General features: G+C 38.4%; 2 protein-coding genes across 2 annotated transcripts; both read right to left on the bottom strand.

The window, feature by feature from the left end:
* Positions 1-491: 491 nt before the first annotated feature.
* On the bottom strand, positions 492-11,639 carry selenoo1 (selenoprotein O1). Its single transcript, XM_059335771.1, has 9 exons — positions 10,865-11,639; positions 10,139-10,342; positions 9,861-10,038; positions 9,365-9,495; positions 7,711-7,988; positions 6,973-7,141; positions 4,753-4,938; positions 4,363-4,519; positions 492-2,046 (listed from the first exon to the last, which is right to left on the bottom strand). The coding sequence occupies exons 1-9, from the start codon at positions 11,407-11,409 to the stop codon at positions 1,822-1,824; spliced, it is 2,073 nt and encodes a 690-aa protein (XP_059191754.1). The 5' UTR covers positions 11,410-11,639; the 3' UTR covers positions 492-1,821.
* Positions 11,640-12,559: 920 nt separating this feature from the next.
* trabd (TraB domain containing) lies at positions 12,560-24,646 on the bottom strand. Its single transcript, XM_059335209.1, has 10 exons — positions 23,090-24,646; positions 22,516-22,556; positions 21,422-21,488; positions 19,911-20,077; positions 19,413-19,553; positions 18,689-18,799; positions 18,454-18,593; positions 16,740-16,912; positions 15,748-15,844; positions 12,560-15,604 (listed from the first exon to the last, which is right to left on the bottom strand). Exons 1-10 carry the CDS (start codon positions 23,181-23,183, stop codon positions 15,421-15,423), a joined length of 1,215 nt encoding a protein of 404 aa, XP_059191192.1. The 5' UTR covers positions 23,184-24,646; the 3' UTR covers positions 12,560-15,420.
* Between the last annotated feature and the right edge of the window lie 102 nt (positions 24,647-24,748).

The following is a 24,748-nucleotide window of genomic DNA, read 5'->3' as shown; positions in this document are numbered from 1 at the left end:
GGGTAAGAAAATGTTGAGACTTGCTGGGACATGACGCCCTGGGCTGAAGACACTCAACTATGTGGCTGAAGAAATACAACACAGTGTCATGTGTCCAGGAAACAGAACAAGGAAACGCTGTTAGAAACAAACTGAAAATGTCAGAGTGTCAGCTCCGTCTATGTGAAATACACAGAAAGAAAAGATTAGTCTGTTATCAGAGTGGAGCAATCTAATGGCAACAATCAAAATGTTATGTAACGCAGAAATGTGGAGGTGGAGTTCAGATCATGAAGGCAGCATGGTCGGGATGTACACGGCTGCTCATAAAGTTGGAATAAAATGTATATATATATATATTTTTTTTTTTACATCTTTCCATGAAATGATTGTGACAATGTGTTTTATTCTTCACAGAAACCACAATTAACAGAGGATTGTGTCTGAAAACAAAATTATTCCAACTTTATGGGCAACTGTGTATTTGCCAAAAATAAGGAGTACACAACATGTATTGGCTGCTCAGTTTATTAGGATATATTAAGCCTACAGCTGAGGAAGAGCTCAACCATTCAGTTAACATTTATTAAGGAAAAATAAAAATCTGGAACATAATCTCATTTCATGCCCATTTCTGTCATTTCTTGTGTCAAGTTCCAGCTTTAACAGCCTCATTTTGCCAACAAATCTAAATTTATTTGCCAAACAGATTTGTTCAAATACAGCAATTATATTTAGTGCAGAGGCATCACAATAAAAATAAATTCATGAATGGCGCTCATGTTTTTTCCCTTTACACAAAACCACATGATAGCATCACATTTGCGGCACAATGTGCAATAAACTTCCCCTGCAGAAGTTTGCATTGCCACAAGCCGACTAAAATAGTCAAATAGAACAAGCGGTTCCTTTTTTTTTTCTCTTTCCATGATTAGAGATCAACTGTAGTTTTGTGGCTTCCTCAACACGTTAGATAGCAAAAGTGGTCAGGTGTATTTGTGGTTCTGTGCGTATTATAAAGTGGAGATATGACAGAGGCAAAAGGCAATTTTTTCTATTATAGAACAATAACTTGTGCGTGTTTTACTGTTGCGGCTAACTGGATTCAGTGCAAGCAATCCCTTTCACCCAAACACATTCCTAAAAAAAACATAATCATCTCTCTCTCACACACACACTCATTATTTGGTATATGTTGAAGTGACACCCCACATTTGTCAGAGTCAGACAGGTCCCTGTAGGACTTGTTGTCTGAGTCGTCATGTATAGCTTACCATGAAATTACCAAGCAGGCAGGGAACGAGCGGAGAGGCTTCTTTGTAAAGTCAAAAATATGATTTTTACATCTTTCATAATCTGCACTTTTTCTTGTTTTTCTCTGCTTAATGCATGTTGAATTTAAGGGCATTCCTAAAAAATTCCATTTTAAAAAACAGCCATGCATTAAACTCCTCATATTAAGTCGTTTTTTTTATGTTAATGCACATTGTAATATCCTGTTTTATGCAGAAATTTCAACTAGTGGAAAAAAAGTAATCACTTCACAGTAATTTTCTGGCACATTTCAGATTGGGGTAAAAACATTTCTCACCTGACACAGAAACATATTTATAATTATATGCATTTATACCACTAAAAACTCACTTCCTGTCCGCTTTGGTTAATCCAGGTAGCCTATGGGGTGTTGTGCCTCATGCTAACTTCCCTGACGCTGCCTGTCAGAGTCACAGAGAGTTGTACAGTGATCGGAAAAAAGACATAACAGGTACAAAATATATGAACTGGAAGACCAGTTAACTCTCTCATGGCTTCAGGCAGGAAAGCAAGAAATCAAGGAAGTCATTATGAAGATCATGTGACACAGATTTCATTGGCCCAAGCTGGGGGCTTGCTGTCATAGGGAACAGGGTTTCTGGCTGTGGATGAAGACGCCGCCTCTTGCTGTTGCTCTTCTCCTTCATCCCTCTCTCCCTGTTCGGAGGGCTCCCCTCCGGCCCCCCATGCAGGAAACTCCAGACCTGGCTGCGATGAGAAAGGCTTCTCCAGGACTTTGAGGACCCGCTGGACCTGCAGCACAGACAGGGAAGTGAGAGCAGGTGAACACCCTAAAAGTGAAACACTGAAGCTGAAGAGAGCAAAAGGTCATTTAGTGTCTTTGTTTTGCTGCTTTGAAATCACTCTGAACCCAAAGCAGTTATTTTTTTTGCTCTTGTCGCATTTTACTCACTGTGGCCTTTTTTTCACTGCAATATACAAGTCCTGCACCTCTATGGAAACAGCGCGATGAAGTTGTGGCTACAACTAGCGCAAAATCATAAATATCTTTTGTGCAGTATGCCATAAATCATGAAGAAAAATAAAAAAGAATAGTTGAATTACTTTGCTAATTCATTTTGAAAATGAATGATTACTAATATGTTGTGATTTATTTTGTTTTCTTATTTTATTTCTTTTTCGCTGCTATATCTGTAGCCGGGTGATTCTTCCTTTAAAATGTTCTTTAATGAAATGATAAATTATAAGTGTATACAGCTGATATTGACACTATAGACATCTGAATTTTACAGTATAACATTCGTCGGGTAAATATGAATGTAGAATTTTTTGTTGGGTAAATATGAATGTAGAATTATTTTTTTTTTAACAGTATTGCATGTATGTATTAATTGTGTTTGTTATTGTTTTTCTTGTATGTACTGTTTTTGTTTATGTTGTTTGTATGTCATGTTCTATGTCTTTTAGGGACCCCAGGAAGACTAGCAGTCGCCAAGGCGTCAGCTAATGGGGATCCATTCAATAAACAATAAACAATAAAAGGCTTGGAAAAAAAGAGAATCTATTTATACAGAACATTTTCCCAAATGCTCACAAATGGCTCCACATGCTGCACATATTGAAATATTAACATCTAGACCATTTAAACCAACATTAAAACCTCTACTTACAACCTTCTGTCCTCTCCCCTCTGCTCTGTGTAAACAAGCTGCGATTTAGCTGAATTTTCATTGAATTTCTGTCATGTCACTGTCGGTCTCAGCTGAGTCATTCATAGCTTCCCAGATGTGCTGCTGAGCTCAGAATTTAATGATTTCTACAGGATCTGGTTCGTGCAAATGGTTTATTTTTGGTTACATTTTAAATGGAAGATGTAGAATGAAGTGATTTTGATGAAATGTCACTATTTTAAGCTTCAATATGGTACATTCGACAGACTGAAGCATTAGTAACACCTAATTTGGATTATTGGAAAATTGAAAATGTGATAATAATGCCTGTTTTTACAGTTTCTGTCTATGATAAATCGTGTAATTTTGGTGATTTAAAAAAAAAAAAAAAAAGAACATGCTTTTCAAACCCACCAGTAGATTCTGGGGTTCAGAGTATCAATGCAAAACAAGTCAATACTGTACGCAAAAGTCAGAATTTCAAAAAGATTATGATCAGTGGTGGAATGTAACTAAGTACATTTACTCTAGTACTGTACTTAAGTACATTTTTTAAGTACTTGTACTTTACATGAGTATTTCCATTTTATGTAACTTTATACTTCTACTCCACTACATTCAGCCGACAGTTTTAGTTACTTTTCAGGTCGAAATTTAACATAAAAACATTGAAAGTGATTAGATTTTTTAATTTTTTATTAAACCACATAAAAGTAAATTAAGTAGTTAAAATGAGCCCTGTCTTTTCCAAATGAAAACACTGCTTACATAAATGCATCAATAATACTAATAGCAATCTCATAATATATTTAGAATATATATAACAATCTGAGTTGGTTCATTCTGCATAATGAGTACTTTTACTTTTGATACTTTAAGTACATTTTGATGCTGATACTTTTGCCATTTTACTGAAGTAAGTTTTGAATGCAGGACTTTTACTTGTAGTGGAGTCATTTCACAACGGCTATTCGTACTTTTACTTAAATAGGGGATCTGAATACTTTTTCCACCACTGAGTATGATGAATATTAAGTTTTACCAAAAACATATACAGTACAGGCCAAAAGTTTGGACACACCCATCTCATTCAATGCGTTTTTCTTTATTTTCATGACTATTTACATTGTAGATTCTCACTGAAGGCATCAAAAATATGAATAAACACATATGGAATTATGTACTTAACAAAAAAAGTGTGAAATAACTGAAAACATGTCTTGTATTTTAGATTCCTCAAAGTAACCACCCTTTGCTTACTAGAATATAAGACATGTTTTCAGTTATTTCACACTTTTTTGTTAAGTACAGAATTCCACATGTGTTCATTAATAGTTTTGATGAATTTACAATGTCAATAGTCATGAAAATAAAGGAAAAACATTGAATGAGAAGGTGTGTCCAAACTTTTGGCCTGTACTGTAAGTCCAAGCCTGACCTCGGAGAAGTCTCCATTCTCAGCAGCCTCAATTGCATTCTGGGCGATGTAGTTCCTGAGCACCACGCGAGGGTTGGTGCTGTCCATCACCCTCACCCTCTCCTCCTGCACCGCCCGCACGTCACTCTGTCCTTCCAGCTCCTGAGCCAGACGCTTCCTGCAGCAGTGATAACACAAAACGCTCAGTCAGACACTGGAGCAAAGTCAGACTCACCATTTCCTCTTCTTTCTCTCCTTCCACCCCCTTTATCACTCACACTTCCACCCATCACAAATCTCTTATCCGGTCCCTGCAGTCCCTCCACCCTCTAACTCTTGCTTTACATGCCAGCTGTTTTTCTTTCTCATCTCTTGCCTTTCTTCCTCTATCCACCCAGTTAATAATCTCACCTATAGCGTGTGATCCAGTGGCTCCAGTCCTCCCCTTGTTTGGTTTTCAGCTCATCCTGGCTCGTCTCCATCAGGTCTTTCAGTCTGCTCAGTTTGTCTAACTGCCTGGCAATTGTTGTCCTATCTGAGATCATCTGGAACAGAGCTGGGTTGCTCTGGGCCATTGAGAGCAACATTGCCAGCTCACTGTAAAAAACAGCAGATAGAGAACATATAACAGTTATAATCTTTATTGGCATATTAGAGAAAGAGGACCAGTGCTGCCAATCTGTTGTTAGATACATAATGAGGAATCTGAGGTACCAAAATGAATCTTTGTGCAGCATTCTGTTCCTCTGACTGTGCTTAGGTGCACAAAAAGATTAAGTTAGGCAGGAAATCAGATAACGCACTTAAATGTGATACTCTCATTACTCTAAATCTGATGTTTACATCATCCATTTTCTCTCAATGGCTTTCAAAAACCCCAGACATGATAACCAGACTTCCTCATAATACTGTTCACAACAAGATTACTACATTTTGTTTTTGGTCTATGTTTCAATTGCAAGAGCATGTCTGTTTCTTCATTATTACGAAATAACACAGACAAGATGGCATAAGACATCCCTCTGACAATGATTTTTTCCATTTGCAGTGCTCCTGTTACAGATAGTTACGTCCAAAAAATAAACAGCTCTAGCAGGGTTTAGGATGAGTAGCTTTTAAGGCCTTAAAGCTGCACCTACTCAATTTTTACGATGCCATAAGTGCTAAACGGAGAGTGAATAGTGGAGCAGAAACACAACTCCAAATGAATGCTTGTGCTGTTCTGTGTCAGCTGAATGTGTAATTAGGTCATTGTTTGCTAACACTTTAAACTCTGACATGTCAGTCTTGGCAATGTTGTTTACTACAGCTTTTTCCGTTGGCCTGAACTGACTCCCAAAAATCAATGAATGCTGCTTCAAGGCACCTCAAACTGATGCACTGTGAAACATTGATTTTTCTAACATGTGCCCAAGAACAATAAAATAAAGGCCCCATAGTGACACCCAGAGGCTGCAATGTGAATCAAACTTAATAAGGCAGAAGTGTTGGACAGTATAAACATATTTCTAATAGTTTTGCTTTTGTTATACTTTCATATGGAGGGGGCCAAACAAAATCCAAATTTTGTCCAAAGGGTGGTGCTAAAAGACAGACAACACATAACATGTCCTTGAGAGTTTGAATGTGCTTGGTTATATCATCACAAACAAGTTGTAACTAAAGGGTTTAAAAATAGTATGAATAGTTTTCTGGCAACCATGAATATCCACAGCAAATATTATGCGAATACAACTCTTTTTTTCAAGACACACTGCTTTGTCATTGAGCAAACAAAGTGTTCAGAAGCCCTGAAGGCAAGTGAGGAAAATTATTTTACATTATGGTGATTATGGTAAAGTTTTCTCACAGGTGAAATAAAAGCTTATGCCAGGGAAATCTTTCTAAGGGCCTTGTCACAAAAAAATGATTGTGCAATTTAGTTTATTTTTTGTCAGGGTAATTTTCAGAGCAAAAACCTTGGTAACGCTTTATAATAAGGTCCTTAATAACCATTAATTAACAAGTAATAAGGCATTGTTCTCGCTTTAGATCCGGTAGTTGCAAAAAGCATAGTTAACTTATAGTTATTTATAATAGATGAGCAATAAAGTATATTTTAATATCAATAAGCAAACAAAATAAGATTAATAAAGGCATGGCAAAGACATAATGGGTGGGTCATGGGTGTTTGTAATGCCATTATTAACACTTATATAAGCTTATAAACACACAATAATGTTAATAAGCATCTTGTAAGGACTTACAAGGGCCTTATTACTTGTTAATTAATGGTTATTACAAGGACCTTAATATAAAGCGTTACCAAAACCTTTAATAAAGGCCTTTATGTAGCATGCAGCCAACAAGGTATTTTGTTTTCATTTATCTGTATTTTACTTTGTAGAAATGTGAACTTGGATTCGAAGTGGATTTAAGATGAAAGAATGAAGCTTAAAATAAATCAGTACTTGGAGGGAGTAACAATGCTGTTGCAATTCAAGTCCAGCTGATTATGTATAGGTGCACTTGCCATTGTATTCTTTATCCATCACCCTAAAAACTAAACTGGGTTTCACTTACGTTTCATTTCTATGATGGTATGAAATAGACAAACATAGCATGTTTATACAGGATGCGTGGCTAGCTCACCGTGGATCCATAGTGGGCTTACTGGCGGCCTTGAGCTCCTCTAAGGAGGCGCATTGCTCCAGCAGGAGGTCTGTGGCTTTCTTGACAAGCTCCTCTTCTCCCTCACTTTCTTCCTCAGAGGGACAGGAAATCTGACTCAAGCTACGGAAAGTGTTGGTGAAGTCAGCACCTGCAGGAGGGGAACAAGACAAGGTTACAATAATGCTGCAATAAAATAAAGTTGCACCATTGACAATTTAAATATTTCATGTTAATATGAGTACTGCATGTAAAGTCAAGGAAAAAAATATTAGACCGCCCTTGTTTTCTTCAATTTCTTGTCCATTTTAATGTCTGGTACAACTAAAGGTACATTTCTTTGGACAAGTATAATGATAACAACAAAAATAGCTCATAAGAGTTTAATTTAAGAGCTGATATCTAGCCTTTTTCCATGTTTTTCTTGGTAATAACCAAAATCATCATCAAGACAACCATGGAAAATGGCTAGATATCAGCTCTTAATTTAAACTCTTATGAGCTATTTTTGTTTTTATCATTATATTTGTCCAAACAAATGTACCTTTAGTTGTACCAGGCATTAAAATGAACAAGAAAGCAAGGAGAAAACAAGGGTGGTCTAATATTTTTTTTCCATGACTGTATGTATTTGCATCTTCAAACTCCTTGCCTCTCACTAGATTCATTGTTTTATCATCAGATTAGACAATATATAAAGCCCTTCCACTCCCATCATACCTGTGTTGTGCATGACCTGCAGCAGCTCGGTGATCAGGATCTCGTCCTCAGGCTCGGCCTTCTTTAATAAGCCCAGCTTCTTCCTCATGTTCTCCACGTAGAAGCCGTTATACAGATCCAGGTACTCGTCTAGGACCGCCTCAGCCCGGTCTGGTGGCAGCTCTGGAGCCAGAGCCTCCGCCAGCTTCATCAGGTTCCACCTGCAGATCGCCGGCTGGGCCTGGTAGGAGTATCGGCCGGAGTTGTCTGAGGCGTTGCAAATGAAATCTGGATCAAACCTGAGAAGGAAAAGGAAAGTGTTTTTTATCTTGTTTACTCCTGTATGATGATTTTTTTTATTTTTATTTTTTTTTATTTAACCTTTATTTAACCAGGAAAGTCTTATTGAGATTAAAATCTTTTACAAAAGAGTCCTGGCCAAGACAGGCAGCAGCACAGTTAGTTACAAACCATTTAAAAACAACAGAGAACATAAAAATAGAGTCACAGTCAGAACATCATCAAACAAAGCATGTACAGACAGAAGAGCCAGCTTGAACATCATGAAGTAAGGACTTAAACATGATGAATAAGTAGTTGCAGTAAAATAAAAAGTATATTTTGACTTAAATATCAAATACAGGACCAGTGGTGGAAGAAGTAATCAGATCCCTTACTTAAGTAAAAGTACTTATACAACACTGTGAAATTACTCCACTACAAGTAAAAGTCCTGCATTCAAAACTTACTAAAGTAAAAGTACAAAAGTATCAAAAGTAAAAGTACTCGTTATGGCCCCACTCAGGTTGTTATATATATTCCACATATATTATTGGATTTTTATTACTGATGCTTTTATGCCAGCAGCATTTTAATTTTCTCAAGGTAGAGCTAATTCTAACTACTTCATATAATGTTATGAGGCTTAATAAAAAAATGTCTAAATCACTTTAAATTGATTATGTTTTTTATGTTAAATCTTGACCTGAAAAGTAACTAAAGCTGTCGGCTAAATGTAGTAGAGTACAAAAAGTACAATTTTCACCTCAAAATGTAGTGAAGTAAAAGTATAAAGTTATATAAAATGTAAATACTCAAGTACAAGTACCTCAAAATTGTACTTAAGTACAGTACTTGAGTAAATGTACTTAGTTACATTCCACCACTGTAGAGCAGATATTCTCAACCTTGGGGTCGGGACCCCAATTGGGGTCGCGAGATGATTTCTGGGGGTCGCCAAATCATTTTTCATTTTCATTTGTGTCTTTTTTGGTCATTTTATGTCTTTTTTTAAAATCATTTTCTGGTCAATTTGTGTCATTTTTGTTTTCTTTTTTTGGTCATTTTGTGTCTTTTTTTAAATTTTGCGTCTTTTTATTTGGTCATTTTGTGTCTTTTTTTAAGTCATTTTGTGTCTTTTTTTGGTCATTTTGTGTCTTTTTTTGGTCATTTTGTGTCTTTTTTTGGTCATTTTGTGTCTTTTTTTGGTCATTTTGTTTCCTTTTTTGGTCATTTTGTGTCTTTTTTTAGTCATTTTGTGTCTTTTATTGGTCATTTTGTTTCTTTTTGGGGGTCGCGACTCAAAAAGGTTGAGAACTACTGCTGTAGAGGATCAAGAGATTGACTGTTTGTTCAATCAGATCAATTTGCCATAAATGCTCCACATATGTCTGACCTGTCCATGAAGCCATATGGACCATAGTCCAGTGTGAGTCCCAGGATGCTCATGTTGTCTGTGTTCAGGACTCCGTGGCAGAAACCGACACACTGCCACTGAGCCACGAGGCGAGCCGTGCGGAGCATCACCTGCAAACAGAGAGAGGACAGTCATCTGATAGAAGAGGGTTCTTTTGTGTTTCCTGATCTGCATGTTGTTTGCTAATTAGATGAGAAAAATGTCTGTATCCAGAGTTTAATGCCTTGTTAACTTCCTAATCTCATATTAAGCAGAGGTCATAGTGACTCAGCACAAGCAGCCACTGAACCATCCACAGCAGCTTAACAGGATAATAGGATCCAAATGTTCTTGGCTGCAAAATGTAAGGTCAGGACTTGAATCTGCTACTTGCTGATTGAAGAAAACACATTATTCATTCAGTCTCAGTCTCATGTCACTGGCTGCAATGTGTGTATTTGATAGGTGGAAGAGAGTGCCACTCATGTGCCCTGACCTCTCTGAAGAAAGCCACGTTTCTCTCCACCCTATCTGGGTGATTCTGCTGGATCTCAGGGTAAAACATCTCGATGACATAATCCATCATCTGACCGCGGAGCTCATCACGTCCATAGCTGGGCCCCTGGCGGCCTGTGAACTCGTCAGCCGGCTTGAAGATCTCAAATGATCCAAACCTGCTCAGAGAGTGCACAACTGAGACAAACAACTCTTGTGTATGCATCCTGAGAAGCTCACACATGCACGATAGGTGAAAGGGGGACAACGTGCACTCACCTGAGGAAGGTGGGAGCAATACGGAGGACCACAGAGCATCTTTCGTTGCGAGGGTTCCCGCTGTAGTACACATCTCTTACGACCCTGCTGTCAGAGGTGACTACGGAGCCGGCTCTGGTGGTGGGAACGCCCAGGAAGAACATCACCTCGCTGCAAAGGAACTCTCTTATACTGGAGCGCAGGACCTTGCGGCCATCAGCTTGTCTGTGGAAGACAGAATAAGATAGATGACTCTTTCCACATAAAGCTATACTGGACAACAACACATACAGAATATGGATACGAAAAAACTTATGAGACCACCCTTCTTTTCTTAATGCCTGGCACAACTAAAGGTACATTTGTTTGGACAAATATAATGATAACAAAAATAGCTCATAAGAGTTTAATTTAAGAGCTCCATTTTCCATGGTTGTCTTGGTAATAACCAAAATCATCATCAAGACAACCATGGAAAATGTCTAGATATCAGCTCTTAAATTAAACTACTTATGAGCTATTTTTGTTGTTATCATTATAATTGTCCAAACAAATGTACCTTTAGTTGTTCCAGGCATTGGAATGAAAAAAGAAATGGAAGAAAACAATGTTCTAATTTTTCCCCATGAATGTATATTAACTATTTCAAAGCTTATCAATCCCTCCAAACACTCCTCAACCACATCCCCTCTTTTAGGTGATCTTTGGAGCAAGTTTCACATTTCTTATATATTTCAGAAAATGTACCTGGAGTAAGGAGTCAGCCCGGCTCCTTTCACCTGGATCTCCCACCGGCCGCTCGGGTTTTCCCGCAGCAGTTCTGGATCCTGGCCGGGCGGCACCTTCACCTCCCCCAGGTAGCAGGCCGCCCCGTCGCCAAGCTGTCCGGCGAACTGGCCGAACTGGTGGCCGCAGTAGCAGTGAGCGGCGAACTCGGATCCAGGCATGACTTTGGACCCGCTGAGGTACTCTGGCCCTAGCGGGTCGTTTAAGACCTCCTCTCCGTTGAGCCCCAGCAGCGCCAGGGCTTCATGTGACACAGCCACGAACCGAGGCTTGGTCACCGGCTGCGGCTTCACCCGGGAGAAACACGCTCCTTTCACCTGCCGCACCCCCGGCTCCTCGGACGGGTCTAGGGGAAGTTTCTTGAGAGCGACGTTGTCAAAGTCGAGCCGCTCGAGCGGGGAACGACTCATCGACAGACCCATGTCGGCCATCCCGAGGAGTCTGAACGCGGACACACCGGGGATAAAAATGCGTGACGGTCCCAGCCGAGGTCCTAGATAAGCCATCCAAACAGGGCCATCTGTTCGCTTGCGTTCACTGGCGTAGTTATAAAGTAGTTAGTCACTAGTCATGCTTTCATAATCCTGCAAACAGCGGCGGATGTTTGCGAGACGGACCGTGTCACGTCGTTAATGGTCCGACCGGAAACACGCAGTGAAGACAGGAGCTGTATCCCAAAGTCAAGGATCCTTCCTTGGTTTGAGACAGCAATGGCTGGAAGAAGCGGAGCAAACACAGCATATTTTTTTAGACTGGAAAAGTCGCGCAGCAGAACGAATTGCATTCAAAAACTTAATATAGATGGACTTAGTGTCCTTCAAATCCAGCCGTTTGAGCATCCTTCCTTGACTTTGGGACACAGCCACGGAACTGTCTGGGACCAAACTAAAATCAATGCAAGTTAGCAAGGTTGAGATAATAACGTTATCGTCATCATTTGATCAAATCATTCCTTATATTCAGCTACATACATCATTTTAATAAAATAAAATAAAATGACTAGACTCTGGTCCTTAGGAAACTTATGCCAGACCATTTCCGATAAATGTGATGTGGAAAATGTGCTATAGGAAGCGAAAATAGTAGTATAGTAAATCACGTATAACTTTCTCGAAATAATAACTTATTAGTATTTTGAAATTAATTAGTTATCTCAAAATAATGACTTAGTACTGCAAAACCTGTAAGACATTTTCTAAAAAATAACGACTTGAAATTAGCCTTGTGATAACAGGCCTACATAAAAAAGACAGTTTCTCTTGATTTGAAACAGGAACAAGTAATTATTTATTTTCTTTAAAAGAAAAATATTTTGAGATAAGTCATTATTGTGAGTGACTCATTATTTTGAGAAAGTTTATCATAATATTGAGATCCTAAATCACTTTTTTAATAATACAGATGTGATTAGAGATACTAAGTCAATATTTTGACTTCCTTGTTATGACGTAAAGGATCTTTTTTTTCCATCAAAAAGCTAAAATTATATATATATATATATATATATATATATTTGTTTTTTTTCTTTCTTAAACAGGCAGACATGGGCTTCCGTATACCTAATCAGCCTTAATAGCTTAACTTAATAATTATCGAGTGCATTAAAGTCTTGGCAGCTAATGTAATGTAACAGGGTTAAAAATGTTTTTGAGACAATTAACAGTTAATCTTTAATTAAAATCTTTTAATAATTCATAACAGAAGTTAGGATTTAATGTTTGGTTTGTTAACAATGCCACACGAGGGTATGGGTCAACAAACGTTACAGCAAACAGGCATTCATACAGTTTTCACTTGGCAATTCTCAAACATACTATAGATAACACCTTTGGGAAATTATTTGGGGGACAGACAGACAGACACATAATGTTTAACTATATTATACTGCTGAGGGACTGAGAGGCATGACTTCTGTTCCCAACATCCTCATCTCTTACTTAAGCAAGATCATGTTTTCATTAATTGGAAGACTGTTTGTCTGAGTTAGTTTAATGTGTGGATGACTTGCAAGTGGTTTAATATTGTTTGTGGCACGGCTTCATTTACTGCACTCATGTCCCATATTAGTCAATTTGACCATTTCATAAATTAGAGACAGCAAATTAACTCCTTTTATATCTCTTATAAATACATCTAAATTATTCCAGTACTGTACATTAAAAATCACTTAAAACTAGGATTGAGAATACCTGGAAATTGATGTTGGTTTCTGGTCTTGTAACCATGTAAATACCTTGTTCAGGCTGTTGGATTTATTGGGACATCTCCCACATACAGTAACAAACACTCCAGGCATGCCGTTCTGCCATTTTTTTTTTTTTACACGTGCAATAAGAAGCTCTGTACTATGGATGCAGGTCAGTGTTGGTAATATAAAGCCTCAGCAGAGGAGGCGATCTGAGGGTCAAAGGCAGCAGTGATAGCAGTATAAGGCTTTACCTCCCAACTCTCACAAATCTAAACTGTCAGTTTCCTTCATCATCATCCAAACAAGTCCATAACAAATTTTCATGGATGGGAATTCCACTAAGAAATTGTTACGTTGACGTTCAATCCTCAATTTGATGGAAACAAATTTCATTATAACACTTCAATCCCCATTCTACAATCTGACTGGCAAGTGATAATGCATATATCATAAAAGTACAAACAGCTGGTGTGCTGAATGACAGATGTTCATGTGTGGAGGTTTTTAAAGACGTCTTTCTGTACAAGATGCATATTTTTGTGTCAAGTATATGAACGCTTACGCACAGATGGAGCCAGTTAAAGCCAATATGCCAGAGTGTCTCATATTGGAGATACAATCAAACACACAAATTACAAGATAATTGCATTGCTCATCCTGAGGCACGTTAAAGCCTGTCCTGCGTCAGGTCTATGCTGAATTTATGATGATGTGAGCAGAAAATGAAGGGGCTATGGTACCATTTTCACTGAAGCCAAGACAACACTTAGTGCATGGTTTATATTTAGGGCAACACTATTTATAAAATAGGCCTATTGTATTATCATATAAAGACAGAGTATTAGAAAATTGCATTGACCATTTGGTTGCAGTATGTGTAAGATGCATATAACACACATTTATACCATTCTATTTAATTCACCATTAGCCCTTACTGCTGCAATATGAGGCACTTGTCTGTTGATGTGGGCAGGACCGTGCCCCGTGGGAAATCATTTGTCTGATGTGAAATATTTGCATTTGAAATGATAGATTTATCATGAATTAAGAAAATTTCCAAATTCAGACATTTTTTACATTTGCCTCAAACCTAATTTCTATTAACAAATACTTCTTATGAATGCAGAATCTGTAGGCAACATGACAAGATTTTCATATCAGAATGGTATGCTGGTTTCCGATCAATCGTTTTCTGATCAATCACGTTTGAGCAGGCTTTGGTTGCATGCAGGCAAACAGTCCATGTGGAGAGCAAAGGAGGTCTAGAGCGTTGGCTTAAATGCAATCTTGGAAACCATCGGTTCATGTCTGACAATGTATCTGCATTCATATGCAGGTATCTGCTTATAGAGATCAGCTGAAGTGTTGTCTGGATCTACAAAACCTACCAAAAAGTTCCTATGTCTGTGTATATTTGACTCATGTAATAAAAGAAACAAATTGTTTTCAAAGCCAGATTACAAAATTGTCTTTGATAAAATTATAAGAACTAATGATTCTCTTCGGGCCATGTGTAAAAAATAAACTTGCTACGAGTGAAACAATGTGGTCGTAGACGTCGCCTCAACTCAAACTCCATTCTCGCATCTCAGGTTGCTAATCGGACTGGAAACAATGATCAGTGCACAAAGAGGAAATCTAGGCCTGGACACGCAAACCCCATAAATATTAAGTCATTGCTCCCAGAAGCTTAATCGTCATCAGACAACAGCCGATGGGTTCCAGGATTGACTCACACCATGATGGTCCCTCAATGCACCAAAATGATTCCTAGAATACATTTATGATTTATGAGTATAGTGACTGACCTGATATTGTACTTTCTTTTCCCTTCCATCCTCTGCATGTACAGTACAAGACTCTCTTATAAAGTGCTGGACTTGAAATGGGCAAATTACCCAAAAATGCTGGCTGGCACCAGAAAAGAGGAAGGAGTAAGGAGACAGCGGTAGAAAAGTTTGCCTCTCGAAAGAATGCCTCAGTCATATGAGGGCTTGTGACTGAATATGATTCTGATGATACTCTGTCATTTAAAGGAATGGTGGGGGAAATGTAAATCTATTCAAAAGCAGTTATTGGCATTTGTTAACCTTACAAAATGCATGATTTGCACAAAATCCGAAAGAAAATGAAGAGTACTGTCATGGTTTCTTTGGCAGTACGGCCCTGCTGCATCTACAGGGACTTCAATACGAGGTGGGAGGCTCCTCACCCCCTGAGGTCCTTGTGAGTTCATAGTGCGGGCTGGTGAAACCGTTCCTCCAGCCTCACCTCCTGTTTTAAGGCCATTGTGTGAAAAATGCATTGTTTTAATAGATCAAAGGTCGTGTCACTGTTGGCTTAGAGCAGGGGGCGGCCGCAGGGTCTCCAGTATAGATTGGACTGCAGGTAAAGTCAGCAAGACTCTACCTAAACTCCCTCCAGCACGGTAACAGGCGTATCCCAGCACTCCCATCATCACACCCTTGATGACTGTGCGCAACACCCAGCCAAAACGTGAGGGAGGTGCAACGCTGAGGAAGAGTCAGACAGACACATTGAGCAGCTGTGGGATTGTCAGGATACAGTGGAAGTATGTTTCTATTATTGACTTTCTGTAACACAGTCAAGTCAACTTTATTTAGAGCTTTATAGTGTCAAAACGAGACCAACTCACCTCATGATTTCATTAATGTTGAGGTGCTTCTCCCAGTTTCTTTCTATGCCAGGGACGTGACCCATCCCTACAACTCCCACCACCACAGCAGGCACTTCTATAGAAAAAGAGAGTATATAATGTTCAGTTACAGAAACAATCAACAAGTCCACAACAACATATTCTTTACATTTCCATCACCATGTACAAAACCACAGGGTTTTTCTTGACTAAAACGAATTAACAAAAACACCCCGGAGAAATGTCAGTATAAATGACGGGCAAACAAGCCCTGGATGTGTGGAATTTCCCCTTTGTGACAATGCATAAATTATCCAGAACAAATGCACTGCTGAAAAATGACAATATGATTCACAGAGTACAAATTCCTGTGATCACGACATGAATGCAACATGGATGCAATATGACTCAGCATTTTCATTATCAGTCACATTCAAACCATATTGTCATTAATGGTAGGTTAATTACGCAACATTTGAGTAACAGATATGAAAGATATATGCAGTAAGTTGACACGTCTCATTTACTTTTTAACTCCATCGAGCACAGGTTTGCATTTCTGACAATAAAACTGAAACAGTGCAATACACCTCCAACCACTTAATGTTTAATTCTAATGAGCAATGTAAATGTAAAACAAAAAAAATCAATAGGCGATGCAGAATTTTATGTGTATCGATATCTTGATTATGTTTGAACATTTATTTGTCTATAATTTATATAAATAAGTATAATTTTATACAGTCACAGATGGCCATAGAAACTGTTGTTATACTGCAGAGTACAGCTTTCACCTTTTTTCTTTTTACTTCTGTCTGTTTTTTTTTTTTTTTCTTCCCTAACGTGCTTTGGGGGTGGGGGTTGGGAAGGAGGGGGTAATTGTTTGGGTTGTTATGTACCTGGATGTTTTGAAAATGAATAAATAAAGAATTTTATGCGTATGTCTGTGAGATCTATGTGATTATTAGCTTATTGAACAGTGTTATACGCACTCTGGGCGTTATGAGGGGACTCCACACAGCGTGTAGCCTGGCGGAGCGTGTGTGTGAGGTAGATGTCTCTTTCAGCCACGATGGTTTGGTGCAGAGCAGGAAACTCGCCGATCATCTCTGACATGGTCTGCTCCAGCAGGTCCTTCTGTTTGCACTTCTCTACGTCCTCTTTACTAAAAACAAGGCACACAGTCGCTGGTGTTAACATACAGTAGGAAGGAGAAGACATTTCTGTTTTCTGTTCATAAGGTATTTTGGTCATGACAGTTTAAAGTGAAAAATGAGGAACAAACAGTAGAAATGTGCTGGGACGGATATAGTCTGCAGTTTGCATTTATGCGTTTAAAAAACATTTTTTTAAAAACTCTTTATGTACGAGATATAAACAATGCCTGTCCTTTAATATTGTATTATTTTTAAGGTGACATTAGTTAGATATTAGATGCAAAATTCAGAAGATGCATTTGGGCACAGTTATAGTGAGTGGAGAGAAAATTGCTTTACAAAACATACACTGAGGCATATATTTTGTTTTGATCTCCCTCGCTCAGCAACACCATTTTATACATAAGAGTATGTAACAGGCTCATTCTAAGAGATGTCAGAAGATAAACACACAATCACTTTATACAGAAAGCTTCCACTCACATCTCACAGACACCGGCAATTTAAAAAATTGGCAGAGTTGCATGTACTCTGTAAAATATGTGTGGGCGCATATTCCCTAGTTCTACACAGAAAGACTGATAGTCATGATGCTCACACAGCCACTAGCTGCATTTTCTTCAGGGCAAGAACTGCTTATATTTATACTTTTTTAAACCTTTGCTTTTGTTCACCATTTCCACAAAGACCATTAAATAGCATGTTTCAAACCCATTTCTAGTTCATGTGCTTGACTTGGCTAAAAATACTTGAATGTGATTCTGTGAACATCCTTCCAATTTACAAACAGCTTTCTCAAAATTTAGTAATAACCATATTTTTGGTTGAGGAATCAGGGGATGACATTCATATCGATCACCTTGTGACATCACAAGTGTCTAGATGTACACTACTGGTCAAAAGTTTTAGAACACCCCAATTTTTCCAGTTTTTTATTGAAATTCAAGCAGTTAAAGTCCAATGAACAGCTTGAAAGGGTCCAAAGGTATGTGGTGAACTGCCAGAGGTAAATAAAAAAAGGTAAGCTTAACCAAAACTGAAAAATAATGTACATTTCAGAATTATACAAGTAGGCCTTTTTCAGGGAACAAGAAGTGGGTTAACAACTTAACTCTATGGAGTCTTGGGCTATTTTGTCCATTTTTTAATTCTTTTCATGTCTTTGTAAGTCATTTTGTGTCTTTTTTTAGTCATTTTGTGTCTTTATGTGTCTTTTTTGTCATTTTGTGTCTTTTTTTTGGTCATTTTGTGTCTTTTTTTAGTCCTTTAGTCCAACATAAAATGTGATTTTGAATATTTTTTTTACTTTCAAAACACTATCATGCTCAATAAAGAATTTAAAATGTTACAAATGTGCATTAATTTTAGAGTACACTGAGACATTAAACTGCATCATTTTCAATTCAATTCTGGAAAAGTTGGTGTGTTCTAAAACTTTTGACCAGTACAGTGTATAGTGTATAGACTGCGATACAGTGTCTAGATACAGAGAGAGATATTCTTACAACACCAAGTGGTATGATATAAAGTGACTAAGGTGAGCTCATACCTGATTGGATCTGACAGAAAGCAAAGGCCCCACGCCAGGCGGGCCTTCTGCCACAGACTGAGAGCAGCAATGGCCCTCTTGAACGTCACAGGGATCGGCCTGTCCCCGAGGTGAAACTTGCAGAACGGCACTTGTCCAGCCTGTGTGGAAAGAAAAATGTCAAGAATTAAAAAAACAGGAAACAAATAAACACAAAAATATGAAAACAAAATAACGTATTTTGTGTATGTCTCACCTCTTTGAAGGCCTCCCTAAACTCTCCTCCTGGAGCCATGCCCAGCTGCTCTGTGATGTGGGCCGAAACTTTGAGCAGGAGAATCTGCATGAGGCCCGACATCAGCCCATTCTGACAAACACAGAGGATAGAAATAAGCTTTCACAGAAACACAGATAAGTTGTTACACTTACAGTAGTGTTGGAGCTATTTAGTTCTTGTAGTATTAAGTTGTCTGTTTAGTTTATTATTAATAATGAGTATTGTTTGATTATTCTAGACGTTTGTTTATTTTGATAATATTTTGTTTTACTAGTTAATTGTTTAGTTTAATCATCATTATTGTTTAGCATATTTAGTTTACATATTATATTTTGCGTATTATGGAATTTGGGTTGGCACCATGGGCGCCTGATGTTATATAGGTAGGTGGGTAGGCAGAAGGCTGTCACCGGGGTGGGCCGATGGTTTTTTACCAGCGCAAAGAGAGGCAGCAGGAGCCATGTTTCTTTGTTCTTTTGTTTGCTTGCTCGCAATGGACAAAATAAACCTTTGGATCTATCAATCATGTATGGACATCACCTTCTTTGCCTGCGTACACCACACGCTCATGGTGCATCAGTGGCATTTTGATTAAGTTTGTTTTAAGTTTAATTTTGTTATTTTTTCGGACAAAATTGCCACTACAAGTAGTATGCATTCTGTTTACCAAATTGTTAATTCCCATCTTTCTGAAAAGCCTGACCTGTTTAATGGCCTGCTGAACCTTATCCAGGTTGATGTCTTTGGCTTCCCTCAGCAGTGTATTCTCGTCCATCTTCAGCATAGACACCCTGTACTGGCACAGCTCCACCACCACCACGTCTGGCTGCACAGCGCGGATCGTCTGTGTGAGGTGGAGACAGAACAGTGGGCATGTGAGATAAGAGACAGAATAAGAGAGCATAAGAGGGTAGGAGAGAGACAAATTGCATTTGAGCAGTGGGGGAGGTAGGAAAGACAAAAAAAAATCAATGTGGAAAAAAGGAAGACAAGATTATTCTTGGCAATAGAGAGATGCCAACCTAATTACAGTTTATACAGGCGGGCCAAATAACCTTCAAGGTGCTACTCTACAGCACTTCTCCACATTCACAGAGTTAGTCCATTATTTTACTGACAATTCACAGCATATCACATTTTAAGAGGGTGTAAGTGGCAGAGTATATTGCAAAAATCCTGCTGTATATTCTCATTGACTCACCGTGGCCACATCCTTTTTGCTGCTGTCACTGAAGTGGGCAGTGCCCACCAGGTATAAGACGCTGCCGTCTGGGGCAGTAAGACGGGTCACTGTCTCAGGGAGATCAGGGGACGGCTGGCGACGCTGGGACCGCAACTGCCACAGCAGCTTCATTGCTTCACCATCAGCTAGACGGGGACAACAGAGACAGTTATTAAAGAGGAGCAAGAACAAAGAGGAGAAACTATAACTTCTACCCACTGAATGCTACAACTTCAAGCCAAAATGTCACCATTTATCAATACCATCATAGCTGATAAATTTGAAATTATCTTCATCTTTCAAATATCAAACAGTCCTTGAATAAATCAAGCAAAATCCTTTTATACAACATGTCTCATTTAAAATTTTAGCAAAAATAAATCATTTACACAAACCAGATCCTGCAAAAATTAAATTAAATTATGTGCTACTCAGCACAACTGGGAAGTGATAAATGACTCTGCTGAGACCAACAATCATGTGAGAAAAATTCAGTGAAACTTTGCCTGAACTGCACGCTGTTTACACAGAGCAGAGAGGAGAGAACAAGGTAAAAAAAAAAAGTTCAATATGTACAGCATTTGGAGCACACACAATTTGCACATAATTAGTAACACTTGTGGCCCCTTGTAAAACTGTTTTATATATAAAGATTCAATTTTATTCAGTAAAAATCAACTTGAATTTCTTCTTTTTTATGATTTATGGCTCTCGCCCAATGTCAGCTGGGATTGGCTCCAGCCCCAGAGGCCCAAGTTCAGATAAGCGGTTGCGGATAATGAATGACTGTATTATTTTGCACGAAATACATTTCTGAGCTCCCTCTGTTATTGTGCTGTTTCCATGAAGGTGCAGGACTTATAAACTGCAATGAAAAACAACACCACAGGGCAGGACAGGAAATACACACCCTGAAATTGCTGAACGGTCCAGAAGGTTTAAGGGAAGAATATTTAAATTTTACAGCAATTTATTTTTCAGAATCTCTGCTAACGATGGAGAATAGTTTCTTTTTTAGTAAACTATAGAAAGTCCAGCCCAACATCCATGTCCAGCTAAACAAGAGATTTTTTAGTCTGTTGATCTGGAATCATTACAAAAAGGTATTTTAAACTCTAGTGAGGACAGTAACAAAACCAGTAGCACATGAATTTGCATCTGAAATAAACCAAACTGCATTCTAAAGGTATGATGTGTCGTTATGTTATGATAGTCTACTCCAGGAAGTAGCCCATCCCCTTCTTGTAGAGAGCACACTCTTTGTAAGACTTTCCTTATTGTGTCATGCAGATTTAGTATCTAAATTAAAAATGCTGCTGTCATGAACTGTCAGCTTGATTAACTATCCAGTCGCAGTCAACTTTAAAAAAAAAAATTATGATGTGAAATTTTGCGTAACAAAGACATGACTTGACATGACTTGGCAAACAGTCATATAAAAGTACCACAGTATCTTTCAACATACATGCTGTATGAAAAAAAAAGCTTACAGAGCCCTGGAGGTAGACAAGGCAGTTCCTCTTCTGAAGGGTCCTCCGATGGGCCAACTGACTCATCCTGTCAAACATGAAAACAGCAAACAATATCTTAGGCAGAGGGCATGTTTACATCAGCCCAGGGTTAAGAGATTATACCTGCCCAATTCTAGGCAGTTGAGAAAGACGGATTGATTGCACAGTATTTGACAACTGTTACAACTGTAACGGTTGAACAACAACTTAAACAAGAAAGTAACAGACTAACATATCGTCACCCTGTTAAAATAATCGCCTAACTAATTTTTTCAAGTTTTGCAGGAAACACAAAAAAATTCACAAAAAGTGTAACATATGACATGTATTGATCATTTCACTCAAAAAGGGTGTAACAAAGGATGGCTATTGGCATAGTAATAACACTGTGTGTAAATTATGTAACTTAAGAGAAATAAATGATTTAGGCAATTTTTGAACATGCCTTTGTGACTTAAGCAAGATATGGTAACACTTTATTTTGAAGGTGTCTACATCAGAGTCACACAAGCCTGTCAGAAACATGACATGACAAGTATCATGAGCATTAATGTTACTTCAAAGTGTCATTAATGTTCATGACACATCCCGTGTCATGTTTATGACACGCTCATGTCACTCTTATGTAGACACCTTAGAGTAAAGTGTTACCAATATTAGTGTCAACAATAAAACACTGATAAACTAAACTGATAACTAAACAATCTCCCTCAAGCTCTTTGCTGGGTTATTTCCTGATGCCTGTGAATGTGGCAAATTGTCAAAGAAGTGATCTTAAAGGGGTAAAATCACATAATCTGATCAACTGAGGATGTAGGCGATTTTACCATAGGTGGCCGGCGTCATGAGGAGATAATTTAGGTAAAAAACAAAACAACAACAATTTTGACAAAAAATGACTTAGGCGATTATTTTAACAGTGTGACGATATGTGTCTTTAAACTAAAAAACAGAGCTGCACGGTGTGTCCTCTTACTCCTGTATGAGTAGCTGGCAAAGCATCAGTCAAAAATATCTCCTCACTCACACTCTGTCTCTTTCACAATAACACAATGATAGCAAGTGTTACAAACCTCTGAATTGTTGTCTTGATCCATGTTTGAAGCACTGAAAGCTGCGTGTGACAGAAAGGATGACACGCGTTAACGCTAAACAGTGAGACGTTCACTGACACACAGCTTGCAACAGTAAGTTACAGCGTTACTGCTGACGTTGCTTTAAGTGTAAACGCAGTATTACCGCAGCTAATAACGCTGTAACGTCAATGGGAAAAGTGGTGACTGCCACTGATTTATGACAGTATATCTAAGAGGTAGCGTTATCTCCAACGAGGCTATACTTCGGAGTAAATGTTAGAAACACAAAAGGCTTGCGGAGCTAAAGAAGAAAAGCCGGGGCGGCTTTACAAACTAGCTAACGTTACTTCCAGGTACGGGGCTGCTACACATTGAACGTTTACTGAAGGCTCATCGGTTTGGCTAGCTACCGGATGATGTTAACAGCTAACTCAAGCTAATGTCCGGTAAGAATTTCGTCAAATAATACACACTGAAACGGAACAGTTCAAAACAAATGCTGACATTATCAAGTACAAGATATTTGCCTATGTACACGATAGTTGTCTGCAAACAAATATGAACAACTTACCGAGCAAGCCAGCCCGTACGCCAGTGTGCTCCTCGCCAGTACAGCAGTAACCGTGCTCGGCTGAATCTGACAGCCGCTGTGCATTCTGGTACATGTAGTCATCAGGACGCAAACTTTTCTTTTTTTTTATATAGTGAAAATGTTTTTAATTACTTTCCATTACAGCGTTTCACACAGTACAATCAAAGTCTGGACTCTTTTCTCCAATAGCATTAAGACTGTCGCAGATTTGACCTCTCAGACTGTCTTAATGTTAAAATCTACACGGAAAATCAGTTATAAGCAGAGCTGTGCTTCCAACATATAACATGCTCTCACACGCACTCGTGCTACAAGTCTTAAAGTGCTTTTGGATGCAATTAGTGTGCTTGAGTAGTCTAACAAGGGGATTTTGACCCAATCTGTGTCATGATAATGAGGTGGATTGTTTGTTATTTCCACTTAAAGATAACTGGAAGCTGCTGTGGGAAAAACTGCTGTCTCTCACCACGTATGCTTATGAATGCCCTAGAAAATAAACATGAGTATGCATAGGTCTACCTTTACTGTAGGTAAACCCCTGATGACAGCACTAATGTCTTCTACAGTAGATGTCATATTGGTGTGTAAGTCAGTGCAGGCAGTTCCTTTATTGAGGTTCCTGTAAATGTATGTTGAGGTTGTGGTAGGTCTCCATCCCCTTGTCCACTCGTTTGTTCCCTGTGAAAAGTGCTAACATACCCTATATGCTTTGTTTCTACTACACATAACAGACCAGCTATTCTAACTATTAATTCCTTCATAGCAGATGTTGGCACAATGTGAGCCAGGGCAGAGCTACTGAAAGAAATTTAGTTTGTGTCAGAGACAGCAGATGGCAATCAAAAGCTTCGCCACCATGTAATATGCCTTCAAGTGAGGAACGATTTAACATCTACTCATCACTTCATTTACTTCACATCACAGCACTCCCACAAGAAGCCAGCAGAACACAGAAAGTCACATACTTTACCAGCGAGCCCAGCTCCATTCATCATTTTGGAGCTGCTTCAAGAAGAAAACACCAATATCACTGCATTCCTTTCGAGATATCTGCTACCTATTAGACAAATCTGACAATTTTTTTACCAATATTGTAGCTGCACGTCACTTCACAACGCCACCCTTTCATTGTAGTCTGTTCTTTTCCTATTCCTTTATATAATATGCCAATTTACCTATTATTAATGACGTGCAAATATAGTCAAGATCTGATACACATTTCTAATCACTGATGAAATGGCAATGATAAAGCCATGTGTTATATTTGTTTGTAACACCCCACAAACACTGAGTCATATACAGTGTCTATACATGTGTAGCGTTCTGTGAAGTATGATATTGTAAGCGCATACATTATTGCCACAAATATATTGTGATCTTTTGCATATTAATTGTGCAGATCTCAACTGTATTGCGTGAGCTACCTTTCTACTTGGCTATTGGGATAAAGGGACTAAGCATTATCATATGTGTTTAAAATACATTTTGTTTGAAGCTATAATGCAGTCTTCTTTGCAGATATGCATCTCTAAGGTGTGTTTCTTTCTTTTTTTTTTATTTTAAAAATCTTTTATGAAGCTGTCTCATCTGTCACTGCTGCTCATCCTGTCTTTAACCCTTTTTTATATAGCTGTTTGA

Source organism: Centropristis striata, chromosome 6 (assembly GCF_030273125.1).
Source record: "Centropristis striata isolate RG_2023a ecotype Rhode Island chromosome 6, C.striata_1.0, whole genome shotgun sequence".
Lineage (NCBI taxonomy): Eukaryota > Metazoa > Chordata > Actinopteri > Perciformes > Serranidae > Centropristis > Centropristis striata.
The sequence above is the reverse complement of the archived record's forward strand: the minus strand, read 5'-3'. Positions and strand labels throughout refer to the sequence as shown.

Coding starts and splice junctions, on each gene's coding strand:
- trabd (XM_059335209.1), bottom strand. CDS start 23,183: ATGTACCAGAATGCACAGCGGCTGTCAGATTCAGCCGAGCACGGTTAC. Junction 22,557..23,089: donor CGTACGGGCTGGCTTGCTCG/GTAAGTTGTTCA, acceptor TGTCACACGCAG/CTTTCAGTGCTTCAAACATG. Junction 18,594..18,688: donor TTAGGGAGGCCTTCAAAGAG/GTGAGACATACA, acceptor CTTTCCACACAG/GCTGGACAAGTGCCGTTCTG.